The 15,972-nt window shown below is 39.3% G+C and overlaps 1 protein-coding gene across 2 annotated transcripts in view; it reads left to right on the top strand.

Moving 5' to 3' along the window:
- Positions 1–12,343, top strand: part of ST18 (ST18 C2H2C-type zinc finger transcription factor) — a 107,449-nt gene extending 95,106 nt beyond the window's left edge. For both annotated transcript variants that reach the window (XM_058668622.1, XM_036492239.2), the window contains 3 exons: positions 6,765–6,868; positions 8,811–8,954; positions 12,029–12,343. In XM_058668622.1, the coding sequence (XP_058524605.1) occupies positions 6,765–6,868; positions 8,811–8,954; positions 12,029–12,169 (389 nt within the window). In that variant the 3' untranslated portion in view covers positions 12,170–12,343. The remainder of the gene's footprint in view (positions 1–6,764; positions 6,869–8,810; positions 8,955–12,028) is intronic.
- The last annotated feature ends 3,629 nt before the right edge of the window (positions 12,344–15,972 follow it).

The raw sequence follows: 15,972 nt of genomic DNA, 5'->3' as shown, positions 1-15,972 counted from the left end.
TGAAGTAAGCTATTTATCTTGCGCTAAGTAGGAATCTCCACTCTGACTCTGCCTTTTAGAAGCTGAAGAAAATAGATTAATAATCCCCGTGAGAACTATATTCTCAGTCAATATTTCAGAGCCAAACTCTTTCCTTTTTATTTATTTTGAAGTCAGAGTAACAGAGTGAAGGATGAACACACACACATGGTGAGAGAGAGCTTGATGAGAGAGAGAGAGAGATTGAGAGAGAGATTTTCCATGAGCTGTTTCACTACACAGGTGACCACAACAACTAGGGATGATCCAGAGCCAGGAACGTTCTATGGGTATCTCTTATGGGGGCAGGAACTCAAGCACTTAGATTATATTCTACTGCTTTTCCGGGCCACTAAGGGGAACTGCATCAGAAGTAGACACCAAGACACTGCATCAGGACACCTATACGGGATGCTAGCGTCACAGGTGGCACACTGTAGTCTTATCATTCCACAATGCCAACCCCTGAAGTCCAGAATCAAACACATATGAAAAATATTTCCCATTCGTCCTCAATCAAACCCTTCTCTAAATATAATGTAAACTGCAAGGCTGCTGTCACTAAAGGTAGGAGCAGAACAGGCAGCAGATGCTATTGTTTAAATTAGGGCTTTATCAGGGACTGAGTGCTGGGAGACTCACACAGTGAACCAAGAGCACAGGGACCAGCAGACACCCTTCAGCATACCCTCTCTCGATCTAGCACCTTCCACTGAACATTCAAGGATGTGGAAAAACAGTGAAAAGTGTTGAGTGTGTTGCCCAGAGTCCTGAGGTAGTTAATCCATGTGGCCAGATGGTTCGAAAAATGTTTGTAAACTCTTTAAGTAGGGGCTAGAATTAGCATTCGGATATGGGATGCTGGCATTGCAGATTGGAATTTAACCCTTTGCACCACCACGCTGGCCCCTCCTTTCTGAATATTAATCATCTTCACTCCTCTAAACTAAAATAGCCAACTTTACATTAATTCATTTTCCCCTAAATAAAAAAACTCAAATTTTAGTCTGCGAACTCAATATGAAAATAGAATTTTATTCAAGATACTTAATAGAATTTGTTTGCGTAACAACTGAAAAGCCTTTATAAGTTAAGCACTCCTGTAAATGCCAGTTTACAATCACTTATATAATTAGATGAAATATAAAGAAAATGTTGTAATTTATAACTACTTCAATTATTCAAAATAGGTGCAGGTTAGTTTCAGGTAAAAATTAGAACCTTTGAGTGAAAAGAAAGCATGTTCTACATTTTTAGCTATATGCTTTACAAAGAAACAGGGTTGTTGATGGTTAACTACAACATTTAGTGGATGGGCAAGCGTAGTGGTGCAGCACACTAATCCTCCACCCTATGGCACTGGTGTCCCATACAGGCACCAGTTAGTATCCTGGCTGCTCCACTTCTGATCCAGCTCTCTGCTTATGGCTGGAAAAGCAGTGGAAGATAGCCCAAGTCCTTGAGATGCTGCTCCTACACAGGAGACCTGGAGGAGGCTCCTAGCTCCCAGCTTCAGATCAACTCAGCTCTGGTGGGTGTGGCCATTTGGGGAGTGAAGCAGCAGAAGGAAGACTTTCTCTGTAAAACCTGCATTACAAACATAAATAAATATTTTTAAAAAGAACAAACAAAAATTTAGTGCAAAATGTGTATGAGTTTCTTATACCCTTCTAAGCATGCCTGTAAAAGAATGTCTGTGCACACTTTTGAGTGACTTTGGAAACAGATTAGGAACCTGTGAGTAAAGGTGACATTAGAGTAGAAGCCACTTTTAATGATACAGGGGAATTAACTGGGGGTGGGGGGGAGGAAGAGGGAATAAGGGAAATCCCAAGGGCATATGGAACTGTATCATAAAATGATCATCAAAATAATAAAAAATAAGACAATAAAAGAAGCCACTTTTACCCACGATAAACATTTTCCAAGTCTCCACATGGTATCACACATAACACATATGTATTATTTACCACGTTTTTCCTACACATACTTATGATAAATTCTAATTCATAAATCAGGTGTCATAAAATATTAAAAAGCACTAATTGAATAAGACAGTTGCAGTTATATGCTGCCATAAATGTTATCTACAACTTACCAATTATTTCTGTAATTTTGCATTTAATATTAAATCATAATGAAAAATAACAACTCACTCAGATATTAATTTCATAAGAATTTATGGAGAGCCTATTGAGCATTGAATGCTGTGCTGATGTTTATTATTTGAGGTTCTCATCTCAAAGTACTCCATTCCCAATAACTCCTAACCCTTGTTGATACGGGACATCTTCCAAGTGGCCTTGTCTTGACTAAGGGTTTGGGTGTCCTCACTGACATTTGGCATTGGGAAAACATAATCCTAACTAAGTCCCGGGACAAAGTGCCTTACTGTCACAAGCACCTTTAACTTGGTTCAAACCAAACTTTAATTATCCTACTGCAGGTTACTCTATCCAGCCTTCTCTCTCACAGAGCAGCATTACAGTCACCAAGCTGCTCTCCTAGAAGTAGCCGATCTCCTCTTCCTCTCACCTCCAACCCCCTAATTCATCACATGTCTTGCACATTCTGCCTATCCTTGGCCATTTTTTATTTCTTTTTAATCTATAAAATTATATACACTTATGAAGTACCATATACATATCCATTGTGTCTTGTTCAAATCAGAGTTAATGTATCTGTGTCTTCAAATATTTACCATTTAAGTATGATAGAAATATTCGAAACCATTTCTTACAGATTCTTTGTTTATAGAAAAATGTATGCTATGTTACTGTTTATCTACCGCCAACCCACTGTGGAATAGCACACTAGAATTTCCTAATGCTAGCTGTAACTTTCTACCCTTTGCTCAAGCTTTCTTCATCTGAACTTCCAAACTTTCCCCAGTCTCTGGTAACTGCCGTTCTACTCTCATCCTCTCTAAAATCAACTTGCACATTCCACATATGTGTGACATCATGAAGTATATGTCTTTTTAAATTTTATTTATCTCAAAAGCATAGAGAAAGAAAGAGAGGGAGACAGAAAGAGAAAGAGAGAGAGAGAGAGAGAGAGAGAGAGAGAGAGAGAGAGAGATTTTCCATCCACTGGTTCACTCTCCAAATGGTTATATTGGCTGGGGCTGGGTCAGACTGAAGCTTCTTCTGAGTTTTCCACATGGGTGTAGGAGCCCAAGCACTTGAGCTACTTTTCTAATGGTGTTAACAGAGAGTTTTATCAGAGCTGGAGCCCCTGGCACTCTAGCCAGTGCCCATATGGGATGATGGTGTCACAGTTGATGTCTTAACTTGCTATGCCACAACGTTAGCCCCATAGGTACCACTGAGTATCTGTCTTTTTGCACTGAGTTTATTATACTTAACATAATGCCATCCATTCCCTTCAATGTGATTGCAGATCACAAGGTGTCATCCTTTTTGTGGCTGACTAGTATTTAATTGTGCAAATGCTCTACATTGTCCTGACCTACTCAGCAGTGGATGGGCACTGAGGCTATTTCCATATAGAGGTTATGGTGAACACTGCTTCAGTCAACATGAGGGTGCAGATGTCTCTTGGATAGACCAATTCCCTTTTCAATGGATAGATATCCAACAGTGGAATTGCTATACCATATGGTAGCTTTATTTTTAAATTTTGGAGAAATCGCCATACTATTTCCACAATGTCTGAACTAATTTACATCTCCATTGACGGTGAGCAAATGTTCCTTTTCTCCACACCCTCATCACCACTTATTACCTTTTTTCTTCTTGAAAGCAGCCAATTATGTCTTTTTTTAATTTCATTTTATGATATAGTTCCATAGACCCTGGGATTCTCCCAACCCCTCCCCAAGACCTCCCCCTTATTGAATCCCTCCATATTATTAAAGTAGTACAGCTCATAACCAGTCATAATGCCATCATTGCAGGCATGGACCATGCAAAGTCCAGCATCGTACTGTCAAGATAAATTCAATAGTTTCATTGGAGACCATCCTTGATCTGAAAGTAGAGCTGGCAGAATATCATTCCCTTCCAATGGAAAGCCACAACACAAACTCAGCAATAGGAAGAAACATGGAAATTAACAGCATCATGATGTTAACTAACATGCTACTGAATGACCAATGTGTTAGAAAATGCAAGTTCTTAACCACATCCTGTAACTACTTCATTGACATCTCAATTTTAGTTTATACATAACCAACTGCTATAAACCTTAAAATGGTTATAGGGTACTATTCAGTTGTCTTGTGTCTTTTTTTTCAATTTCAGGTACTATTTTTAGGATTGGCATCATTCCATCTTAAATTAAGGCAAACCTGTGGTATCTAACCTTTCGGGATTGGTTCATTTCCCTAGCACAATGGTTTCCAATTGGACCCATTTGGCCATGAAGAAATGCATTTCGTTTTTTTAATAGCTGAGTAGTATTCCATGGAATAAATGAACCATAGTTTCCTTATCCAGTCTTCTGTTGATGGGCATTTCAGTTACTTACAAATTTTTGCTATTATTGATTGTGCAGCCAATTATTTCTTTCACCTACTTCCACCACTGTGGAGCAAGAAGCCTGTCAGATTTAGCCAGGACTTAGCAATTGTCTCCCTCATGGTTCTGTGGCTTCTACTGTTCCTCCTTTAATCCATTGTCTGCTCAAAATTCAAGTTACATTTTGAAAACAATCAGCTCACACTAATTCCCATGTCTCCACTGGCTCCTGGTGTACGTGAAGTAAGCTGGAGCTTCCTGGGGGGCCACATGACCTTCTACCCCTACCTCACTCTCTTACACTCCTGGAGCATCTACTTCCTTCCCACAGGGCACAGGCGCCTTCTGCTTTATCTATCTGGAACGCCTGTCTTATCCCCTGGATTCTGTCCCTGCTCTGCTGCAAAGGCTCAGGAGAAGCATGTGGCTTAATCCCAGATGACTTCTGTGATATTTTGCATCTATCTCCTATTATATATATGCAGTTATTTGTCTCAGATGTATGCCTAGGTGTGGAGTTGTTGAATCATAGAGAATGTGAATGTTCACCTGCAATCAATGTCCTGATCTGCTTTCTGTTGCAACCAAATGCATAAGAGTGGGTATTCTATAAAGAATAGGATTGTAAAGAATAGGATTGTATTTGGCTCACAGTCTTGCAAGTCAGGAAGTCCCAAGAGCACAGTACCCAGAATCTGCATCATAACCATGCAGGGTCAGTTGAAGAGTTAGGAAGAGTGTGCCAGCTCAGGTCCTTCTTCCTGTCTTCCTAGAGCTGCTCTTACCATCACGGGTCCTCCACCCCCATGAACTCATCTAATTACCTCCCAAAAGTCTCACCCATAAATACATTTGAAAATTACCTTGGTGGGGGTGAGTAAATTTTTTTTAATTACATTTGATTTTATAACACAGTTTCATAGGCTCTGGGATTCCCCCAACCCCTTCCTGTACCCTCCCCCCATGGTGGTTTTCTCCACCTAGTTGCAGTATTACAGTTCAAATCCAATCATAATTCTTTCATTGCAAGCATGTACTTTGCATAGTGTCCAGCATCTTATTGTCCAGATAAATCAACATTTTCTTGGGGAGACCATTTCTAACAATCTTTTGAGGAGATCAAAATCATTCTCCACAGAGGTAGGTAGTGAACTACTCCAAACATAGGAGTGTGGATCTCTTTGAAATAAATTGTCATGCCAAGTCTCTCTAAGTCTGCTTTCATGCAAATGATTATATCAAAGCTAAATGAAGAAAAGTTACATTTCTTGTTCTTCACTGTTCACACTGGCTCAGTCATATTCTCCTGAACTGTGGATATTACTTTTCATCCTGTTTCTGCCAGGATACTAACTTTCCTCGATACTAACTTTCTCAACTTCTTAAAATGTTTAAAATGTGCTCAAACTCCCTCCAAAAAGTAATTATGGGAAAATACAGCCACTCATTGGGAGCTCACCATGTCCTGTCCAGCAATACCTATGGTCTTGCCTTTACTCTCATAACCTAGACACTATACGCATTTTATAGAAGAACTGAAGCACAAAATAAAACAGCAAGTTGACTCAGTTCAGGAACAGGAGTGGAGGCCAGCAGTCAGTCTCCAATATAAATAGTCCTTCTTCCAAATTATGTGTGCCCCTCACTCAGGTCAACATAGGGAACCTAACTGTATTTCTCTGCGCATTAACTCACTTGCCAGCCCCAGCTGGCAATTCCAGAGTGTGATAGGCCCATCTCCAAGAGACTCACTCACTCAGTAGAATTCATGTCCTGACTATTTTTGCAGCATATGAGCAAGAGAGTGCACAGGCACTGGAGTTTAATCTTAGCTCTGTCTCTGACTGTCAACTCATGCAGCTTATTTAACTTCTCAATTGTGATTCCTGGAGCTGCACTTAAGCTCTCTGAGGCTCAGTGCTTTCACATGTTGAAAAGCAACAGTGTGGAGTGTTCCACAATGCCGTGCAGTGTGGGTGATAACACGTGAGCAAAGAGTCCAGCAACACTGCTGGAACAGAGCTGAGATGCACTGACAGGCAATGTTCTTCTTTTCCTCTCTGCATTTCTTATAAGGGAATTAAATTTTATAACACTGTTAACTCTGTTTTGCAAAATTCTGTATATATGCGCTTTGGGTAAAAGACTTTTGAATTGAAGTCTAATTTTCAACCAGCAAACCATAAATTAAACATTAAAGAACTCATCATTGTACAAGTCTCATATTTTCAGGCTGAACTAAGGCAACCTGACTTTCTTTTCAAGGTATAGAGAGTGATGAAGAAATTAGGCATTTGGATGAAGAAATCAAGGAACTGAATGAATCTAACCTTAAAATTGAAGCAGATATGATGAAACTTCAGACCCAGGTAAAATAAAATAGTAATCTTTACAGTAATCATAATAGTAACAATTTTGAGTTTTGTAGTTTTCCATCTTTTAACTCCTTTGTTAAATGTATTCCTAGGTAATGTATTCTTTGGGGTACTAATTAAAAACGAATTTTCTTTCTCAAAAAATAAAGTGATCATGATAGTTTTCAAAAATTTCAACTGAAAATATACTGAAATCTCAAAAGAAATATAGCAACAAGATAGTTGTAAATTCCTGAGTATGTGAGTTTCCTATGATTGTCAGTTTGGACAGAGCTAGTTGTGATTTTCCCCAATTGCTTCAAAAGTTCTGTAAACAAATACAGAAGATAATTCTACAGTTGGAGTCCTATAGGGCACACAGTGCTTTAGGAAAATTCATAATAGGAACTCTATAATGTTATTAAAAATTAAGCAAAACATCACAACTTGTTAACTTGATTTTTCAAGAAGACTTTTGAATGCTTCAGTATTTGTTAGGAATAGATCTTCCTGGATATTTTCTTGGGCAGATTCTTTACCCCGTCCCCAATCCAAACAACATCTTAATCTCGCCTTCTTCTTTGTAGCGTCTGCACATCTCCTAAACAGATATATCCAAACAGAAACCGAAAGTTCTATACAAGAGTTTGTGTTGCTAATAGTAACTATTGAAGCAACACAAAAGAAAAAGAATGCAACAAAGTACAAAAAAGTCCCGTAGTCTTTTCCCCATTCTTTTCTTCCATCACAGGGGTTACTGATACTCAGCACATCCAGTACAAAGCAGCTGGGGACAAAGCAATTCTAATGCATCCAAATTGCAATCGCGGTTTCCTTACCTGGCATGACCTTTGGCGCAGTCTCCCACTGATGATCACTGGGTCCACAAAAACAATCTGATGTTTTGGTTTAGAAATCATAGAAATTTTTTTTAAATCACCAGCAAAGAATGCAGAGCTTTCTATCCTCACAGAACTTAAATTCCAGAAAGGGGGGGCGGGTGGGAGAAAAACAAAGAATCAAACATCCCTCATAATAAATTATGTTGTTTCTGGAAACAGGAATGGGTAGATGAGAAGCTACTTTCAATCCTAAGCAGGACAAATGGACCCCCACCCCACCCCACCCCCCAAAAGTCAGCAAACAGGTATAGGGAGGAGGATTTCAGACATGAAGACCAAAAAAGGCCAAAACCCTAAATCACATTCAGACTCTGAGATTTGAGAAGTAACACTAAGTGGGTGTCTGAAGGTGACTGGGCTGAGCAGGGAGCAGGGAGTAGGAGGATGGCCTCAGTGAGTGGGAGAACAAGGCCACTCACATGTTCAGATGGACTATCCTAGGCCGTTTTTAAAGAACTTCGACTTTCGTTGCAAATGAACTTAGGTCAAACTCAGGGGTTTGACCTAAGAGACAACATGATGGAATTTCACTAACAACATAAGAAAGTCGATCCCATGTCTGTTGAGGAAGGATCCATAAGGGAGTGAGTGGAGGAAAAACAGAGGCAGGACTACCCATGAGATGGTGGCGCACCCACTCTGGTGTCTGGGCCCAGGTGGCAGCCAAGAAGGTGGTATCAATGGTAACATTCATCCTGAACTCATTGAAGGAAGTGCCCAGAGAATTTGGGGTATGAGAGAAAGAGTACCACCAATCTCAGGGACACATAAACTGCCATTGCTGGAAAGGAGAAGACTGTGGGTGGAATGGGTTTGGTGAAACAGCTGAAGTTTACCTGTGGGCACAGTGTGCTTGAAATACCCATTATGTAGTCCTGGGGGAGGAAGACTTGAATGTGTAATTAACATGGTTCCAATACCCAAAGCAGTAAAAAGGGGTGTACATTCATGCAGAGAAGTTGTGCATGCATCTTGGCATTTACATTCAACTGATGTGTCTTCCTGCAGGGAAGACTTTTGTACACCTTACAAATTCAATTGATATTCCATTTTAGATCACATCCATGGAGAGCAACTTAAAGACGATAGAGGAAGAAAACAAGCTCATAGAACAGAATAATGAGAGTCTGCTGAAGGAGCTGGCAGGTCTGAGCCAAGCTCTCATTTCAAGCCTAGCAGACATCCAGCTTCCACAGATGGTAAGTTCAGGGCCAAAACTTGGTGATTCCATGACAAGTGTTTTCAATGTCATCCTGCAATTAAGCCATGGGGCTGCCAGTTAGACGCATGTACCTTAAGGAGTAATCATAGCAGCAGTAATCAGAGTGATCACCATTTCATCATGTTCTCACTGTGTCTCCCCAGTGTACCTGTAGTTTATAAAGTTTATAAAGTCAGGACTCTTCTAAAAGTTCATGGAAAATGCATAGAATGGGAAACAAAAATTCATATGGGCCAATACAAACTTGTCTTTAACTCCTTTTTTATTCTGTGAACTTTGGGAAATACTCATGTATGTTTAAAGTAGATTAAGGCAAAGCTTGTTCTGTTAAGATCAGGGTCATTTCAGATTGCTATTTGATATGATGTGTAGTTTATATGGTAATATGAAGCTTGAAGGTCAGTTCTCCATAACTGCAAATATATGTACAACAAAATATTGCCAGTTCTTGGCATCACTCCCCCCTTTACTGAAAAACTGTATGAAAAGTTTAGTCCAATAGATGTGGTCCTTATATCCTACTTCAGTTTTCACACCACAAAGTAAAAACCTGGAGGTGAACAAAATATCCTTATTTTAAGAGTCTAAATATGTCATCTGTATATTCAACTACTTCAAATTTGTATAACATTAATTTCCTTCTCCTTTTCCTAAGTATAAATAACTCTTTGAAGGAGGCACTGCATTGTTGAAAGCTTTCAATTTCTTCACGGCTTGCTTTCTTACAACAAGTTTCCCAAAGCTGGCATTTTATCGATGATGGTTTAATGAGGGCAGCAACATGATGAGGAAATAGAACAGATTTTGTTTAATATAGTAATTCCCTCAATTTACCCACTTTCTCAGCCTCAGCCCTGATCTTACTGGTTCTAAATGTGTTTCTTGACCTCCCTGAAATATCAATAATATAATAGTGAACACAAAGAAAATGAAATTATTATGCTATTGCTTTATGTCTATAAAGGTAATAATTAGATGATATATTATTTATGAACATTTGTGTGATGCCTTCTTTAAATCTGGATTTGTAAATATGTTCCTCTTTGCCAGGGCCATTAAAAACAATGATATTACATGAGATACTTTGTGCCCTGTGCCTTTGGTATCCAAGACACGTTAGAGTAACCTGTAGGATTGATCTCACAAGAGCACCAAGTAAGCATGGACATTCCCATTCTACAGTCAAATAAATGAAGTCTCAGAGTGTTCTATCATTTGATCAAAACTCTAAAGCTAGAACAAGCCAAATGACCTGGCTTTCTGATATTGGCCTTACCCACTCTACAACTCAGATCTTCCAGAAACAAATACATAGTACAGCAAAGGCAGAAACTAAAGAGCAACAGTCAGTCATGATTGACCAACACTAATAAATTAGATAGGCACTTTGCTGAGCTTATCCAGCCTTCACATTTGCATAGTTTACTCCCTATATAGCAACAATAACAATAATTTCCTGTCTATCTGTAGTATTTAGAACTTTTTTAAGATTTAATTTTTAGTTATTTGACAGGTAGAACTGCAAACAAAGAGGGAAACACACAGACATCTTCCGCCCACTGGTTCATTAGTTCATTCCGCAAATGGCTGTAGTGTCTGGGGCTGGGTCAGGTTGAAGCCAAGAGTCTGGAGCTCCATCTTAGCCTCTCATACGGGTAAAAGGGTCTAAAGTATTTGGATCATCTTCCACTTCTACCCAGGATGCATTAACCAGGAGCTCAATCATAAATGGAACAACCAGGACTTGAAGTTGCATTCATATGGGATGCTGGTCTCACAGGCAACAACTTATCCTGCTGTGTCACAGCACAGGAAACTATTTAGACCTCTTAATCACCGTTTCTTCCAAGCCCTCTGTGTTTGGCAAATGATGAGGAAGTGGAGGCCCCAGCAGTGCTGAAACAGCATACCCTCTTTGTCCTTTGTCTCTCTTCATGCACTGTGTCATTCACATTGCCCCAGTGAGCACTTGGCAGAGCATCACATTTGACAAGGGAGATACCAAAGGAATAACACATGAAGAAGCCTTGACTGTGGAACTGCTGGTCGAGCTAAAAGGCAGGTAGAGAATGTGATAAGTATGTAATAATGATGCTACAGGGAAAACTCAACAAGGTGCTTGAATGTAGAGAAGGAAAGCTTTCCACCAAAATTGGCTAATGAGCAACCTGCTGGACTCTTACATTCTTTAAATTCAAGCACAGAGCTGTTACACAATCAGCTTTCCTCCCCTGTCCACCCTATTTCTTCAACCTCAACCAGGAAGGATCATCTGTACTGAGCACTTGCAGCTGTGGCTGAGGCTGCCTCCCAAAGGAAGGAGTACAAGTTTGAGGAGTCCAGATCAGCAGCTATTCACACATATTACATGGTCCCCAACTGAGCTTCAACACTGCACAATCAAGATTCATTAATCCCAGGAACTTACTGAAGGACAGGTGAGGCCTGGCATGATGGCTCAATGACTAAATCCTTGCATTACAAGTGCCAAGATTCCATTTGGGCACCGGTTCATGTCCTGGGTGTGCCCCACTTCCCATCAAGCTTCCTGTTTGTGACCTGGGAAACCAGTAGAGGATGGTTCAAAACCTTGGGATCCTGCACTTATGTGAAAGAAACAGAAGAAGCTCCTGAATTTTGGGTTTGGATCAGTTCAGCTCCATCCAGTGCAGCCATTTGGGGAGTGAACCGACAGATGGAAGATCTTTCAGTCTCTCCCTTTGTCTGTAGGTTTGCCTTTCCAATAAAAATAATCAAATCTTTAAAAAAGAAAAAAAGAGGGAATGAAGGAAGGAAGAAAAGAAGGAGAGAGAGGGAAGAAAGGAAAGAAGGAAGGAAGACAGGAAGGGAAGAAGGAAGGAAGGAAGGAGGGAAGGAAGGAAGGAAAAAAGAAAGGTGAATCTCAACATACCCTCAAAGTTTCTTTATTTCCTCAACTGGCAGCTTTCCCTCCCACACCCTGGCCATTAATGTTCTGGAGTATTTAATGGCCCCTCTTTTGCCTCTGCCTGAACCCCTGTGATTGGCTCAATGTGTTTTGTCTCCATTTAGGGACCTATCAGTGAGCAGAATTTTGAAGCCTATGTAAATACACTCACAGACATGTACAGCAATCTGGAGCAGGACTATTCCCCGGAATGCAAAGCTCTACTGGAGAGTATCAAACAAGCAGTGAAGGGCATCCATGTGTAGGATCGCAGCGCTACTGGGCCACACAAGTCACCATAGCAGTAAACTCCAGATGGATCTGTCAGGGGTTTGTATACTGCTAAGGCATGGAGCTTGCCCTACTGCATTTACAACTGCAATATTGCACTAATATTTTTCCCCAACTGACACGAAAAAGTAAAGTAAAACTATGATAGACTCTTTGGATTTAAAAACAATGCAGTCAATTCTTAGATCTTATTTATTTTCATATGTTTTTCTTTGATTTCTCCATTGCACACTTTCTTTTGTAAAGTATATGTAAAGTAAATGTGACATTTTTATATTTTATTTATTACTAATCAAAGAGTTTTTTATCTTTTAACTGCATTTTGAAGTCTGCCATATTTTTACAAGTGTGTTTAGTAATTTATTTGCCAATAGGATTTACATAGAAATGTTATTCTCAAATCACCTATCTCACTGGATTTAAATGAGTGAACAGGAAGATATGAAAGAAAATCCTTGTTTAAGAACTGCACTATGGCCAAGTGCGATTTTGATTGCACACTTCTCCCCTCTTTGCCCTAGTTTTTATAGTTATGAGTTTGCAGTATGGTGAGTTGCATGGAAGGAGTAAGATAAATGGTGCCCACTAGTGGGCAATTCGCACTCACAAAAGCACAGGATGCTGGAAAACCGCCTGCTCAGAATTTGCTAGCAATAATTAAACACAGCAATCAGCAAAGTATTTGACTTGGCTGTATGGTTTTCATTATTATGCATTATTTGTTTGAAATGTTTTAAAGAAACACAAGCCTTTAGCAATGCAGATTTGTCTGTTTTCCACATCATACCAGAGAGTTGGCATTTTATCCCAAGATGAGTTTATGTGACCAGCCAGGCTTTCCTGCCATATGTTGGTACAATATACAAGAAAAATATTGATGTAGACTTGTATTTAGCAAATACAAACACATCCAAATGGAAAACTTTGTAGATACCATATCCCTTGAAATAGCATTTATCTTACTGGGTTGACTGGAAAGGAATGGAAAATAGAGCAAGACACGAAAAATATTAACTCCAGTGATTTCACTGAATATTGGAGACACTGGTCTTACCTTATTTGAAAACAAGACAATTTTCAGTGTGGTAAAAGAAAGTCTTGCCCTCGAACTACAAATACTACAAAGTACAAATACACACGCACACACACACAGTCTTGGGCACAGTCACAAGACACACTCATTCACACAAAATTGAGCCCACAATTGTGAGTTTCTGAAAGGGTCAGAGCTTCGTAGTTGCTATAGTAAAGGCAATGTCTATTTCAGGGACTGTAAAGTAGTTAAGCATTGTTTCAAAGGTTTTTTTATATTTATTTTTTTTAAGGAAAAGGTATAAACAACCAGCTAAACTGCCTTTTTGGTGTGCACACACATTTCATGTGCGGACGTGCCTCTGTGTAAATGTACACATGAATTTGGTGTGGGCTTAATTTTCTGTGCTATAACAAAAGTGTTTATTTTTGATTAGCCTCATGGATGTTTAGATTGAATGTGATGGCATTCAATAGCTTGATATATTCTGCTGTTGTTACTGTTACCTGCACAAATGAAGAGTAATACCCAACAGTAATTCCACACTCATAAAACTTTGGTCACTGTTATGCATTAAGTGGGGCTTATCTTTGGTTTGGGGTTCGTTTGAACTCTCGAATCTTAGTTTAGTGAAAATGAAATGTCTGTTCTTAGGTAGAAACCGTGTTTACTTAAAAATCAATTTTAAAGAAGAAAGAGCTACTGTATTTGCTGTCTATTATAAATGGGACACCAAACAAAATTTTCTATTAAAGTTATGTACTTGCAAACATTTTGCTATACAGTTCTTCATAGTTGCATACAGATGAGTTCACTTATTACAAAGACAAAAGTTTAATTTGCTAAATATTTTAACAGTTTGTTATATATTTTATTTAATTTAAAAGAAATCTCTTACCAACCTACGTATTTATTACTATGATTTACTATGACTTCAGGTTAATTTATTTGTGTTTGCAGAGTTTAAGCAAGATGTTTTGTGATGTATGTTCATATTTATTTGCCTCCTTTGTACTTGATGTGTTTTGTAATGTGCACTGATTTTTTTTGTTTGTTTTAACTATGTTGATGATTGATACTGTAAATTGGGTCTTTTGTAAACAAAAAAGGCAATGACGTATGCATTTTTTAATTTGAAGTAGTTTGTTTGTATACTGTTTCTCCAAACAATTAATATTTCTTATATCAAAGCAACAAAATTGTGTTCAGTGCTGTATATTTGGTGTATGGTAGGAAATAAACATTGATAATGAGTTCTGCCATGGTCTTTCTCAGGCTGCTATGTATGGACCAGGATCATCACTATTGAAACCATAGCTCTGGAGGGAGCTCTGAGGAGGCAGAGAGTGTGTTTGTACCTGCAAAAGATTCTCATGCTTTTCTGCCTCGTGCAGCACTCTGCCTGGCTCAGTATGAAATGCAGGCAGGCAAACTTTCTGCCTGTGTGGTGTCATCTTGACTTGGTGTGGTCTCCACTTCTAGACCCAAGGATGCCTTTGGCATAGGAACATCCTGCTTGAGCAGTAAGATGTGGGTCTCACCTGTATTGCTCAGAGTATGAAACAGAACTGAAAGACTAGTTTACTAATGTGTACAAACGCACGCACACACACACATACACACATAATATCAAATTAATTTACTCATCTTTTAATTTTGAAAAAAGTGAAACCCACGCATGATTTTTTTCATAGCACACATTTCACAAACTTTCTTGAAGAAGCCTCAAATACAGCAATTTCAATAATGGTTTTCACCAAAATAAATGTATAAGCCCATATTCCATGAAATTCGTGAAGTCTGTTTGTATCTATCTATATATGCACACAAGTCAAACTCTTCAAAGGAAGAAAACAATTAACCCTTGATTTTTGCCTATGTGTTTTTCCCACCTAATGTCAAACACTCTAATTTTCCCATTTATGCCCAGATATACACATTGCTGGGAATGGCTGCCATTTATACTTACTGTGATAAAACTCCATGTAATTCAGGTCATGAAGCAAATTGACTGCAGTAAGGTCTGGGTCCTCAGGGGAATGCCAGGCAATGCCTGCGTAAGTGTTCCTGTCACAGGAGTTGGCACTCAATGGTTAGTGCATAACTTTGCTTCTTTGCGTCAGCAAGTGCACTTTTACATGGCTTGCAGGTGCTGGCCAGGATTCCAGGATCCCAGCTAAACCTTTGCCAATTGTGTGCATCTTTCCTTGATGGGAATCTGCAGCACTGAGTGGGACCTACAAATCTGTCACCAAATGTGATACAAGGATCACCCATCCTATTGGAAAGAAGAAAATAATAATGAGTACAATTTTTCCACACATAGACCATGTAGTTAGAGCACACATGCACCAAGCCCACTTTCCAAGCTTTCTTTAAGTTCAGCCTAATGGAACACAATGAAATACGCAGTAGATACTGTGATACACAGGTATCTGTGGGAACAATAGGAGAGCTACCCAACAAGCTTTGATTTCCTGGGAGAAGAATCAGCTTGAGATTTGCTGGCAAGTTTTGAGAAACAGCAATGCAAGTGGCATGCACTTCATGTGCAAAGGCATGACTATGAGCTAGGTCTGCAAGAAGGCAGTTCACTATACTTATAATAGCCAAAGTGTGGTGAGAAGTGAGAAGATACAAGAACCCTGCAATGTAGCACCAGGGGTAAGGGGGAAACCAGTGCAAGAACTGCTGATGTTCACGAGCAGACAAAGGTATGCCAAGAAGCAGCTAAAATCAAAGAAT

Source organism: Ochotona princeps, chromosome 9 (assembly GCF_030435755.1).
Source record: "Ochotona princeps isolate mOchPri1 chromosome 9, mOchPri1.hap1, whole genome shotgun sequence".
NCBI classification, from domain to species: domain Eukaryota; kingdom Metazoa; phylum Chordata; class Mammalia; order Lagomorpha; family Ochotonidae; genus Ochotona; species Ochotona princeps.
This window is presented reverse-complemented; position numbering and strand designations above follow the sequence as displayed.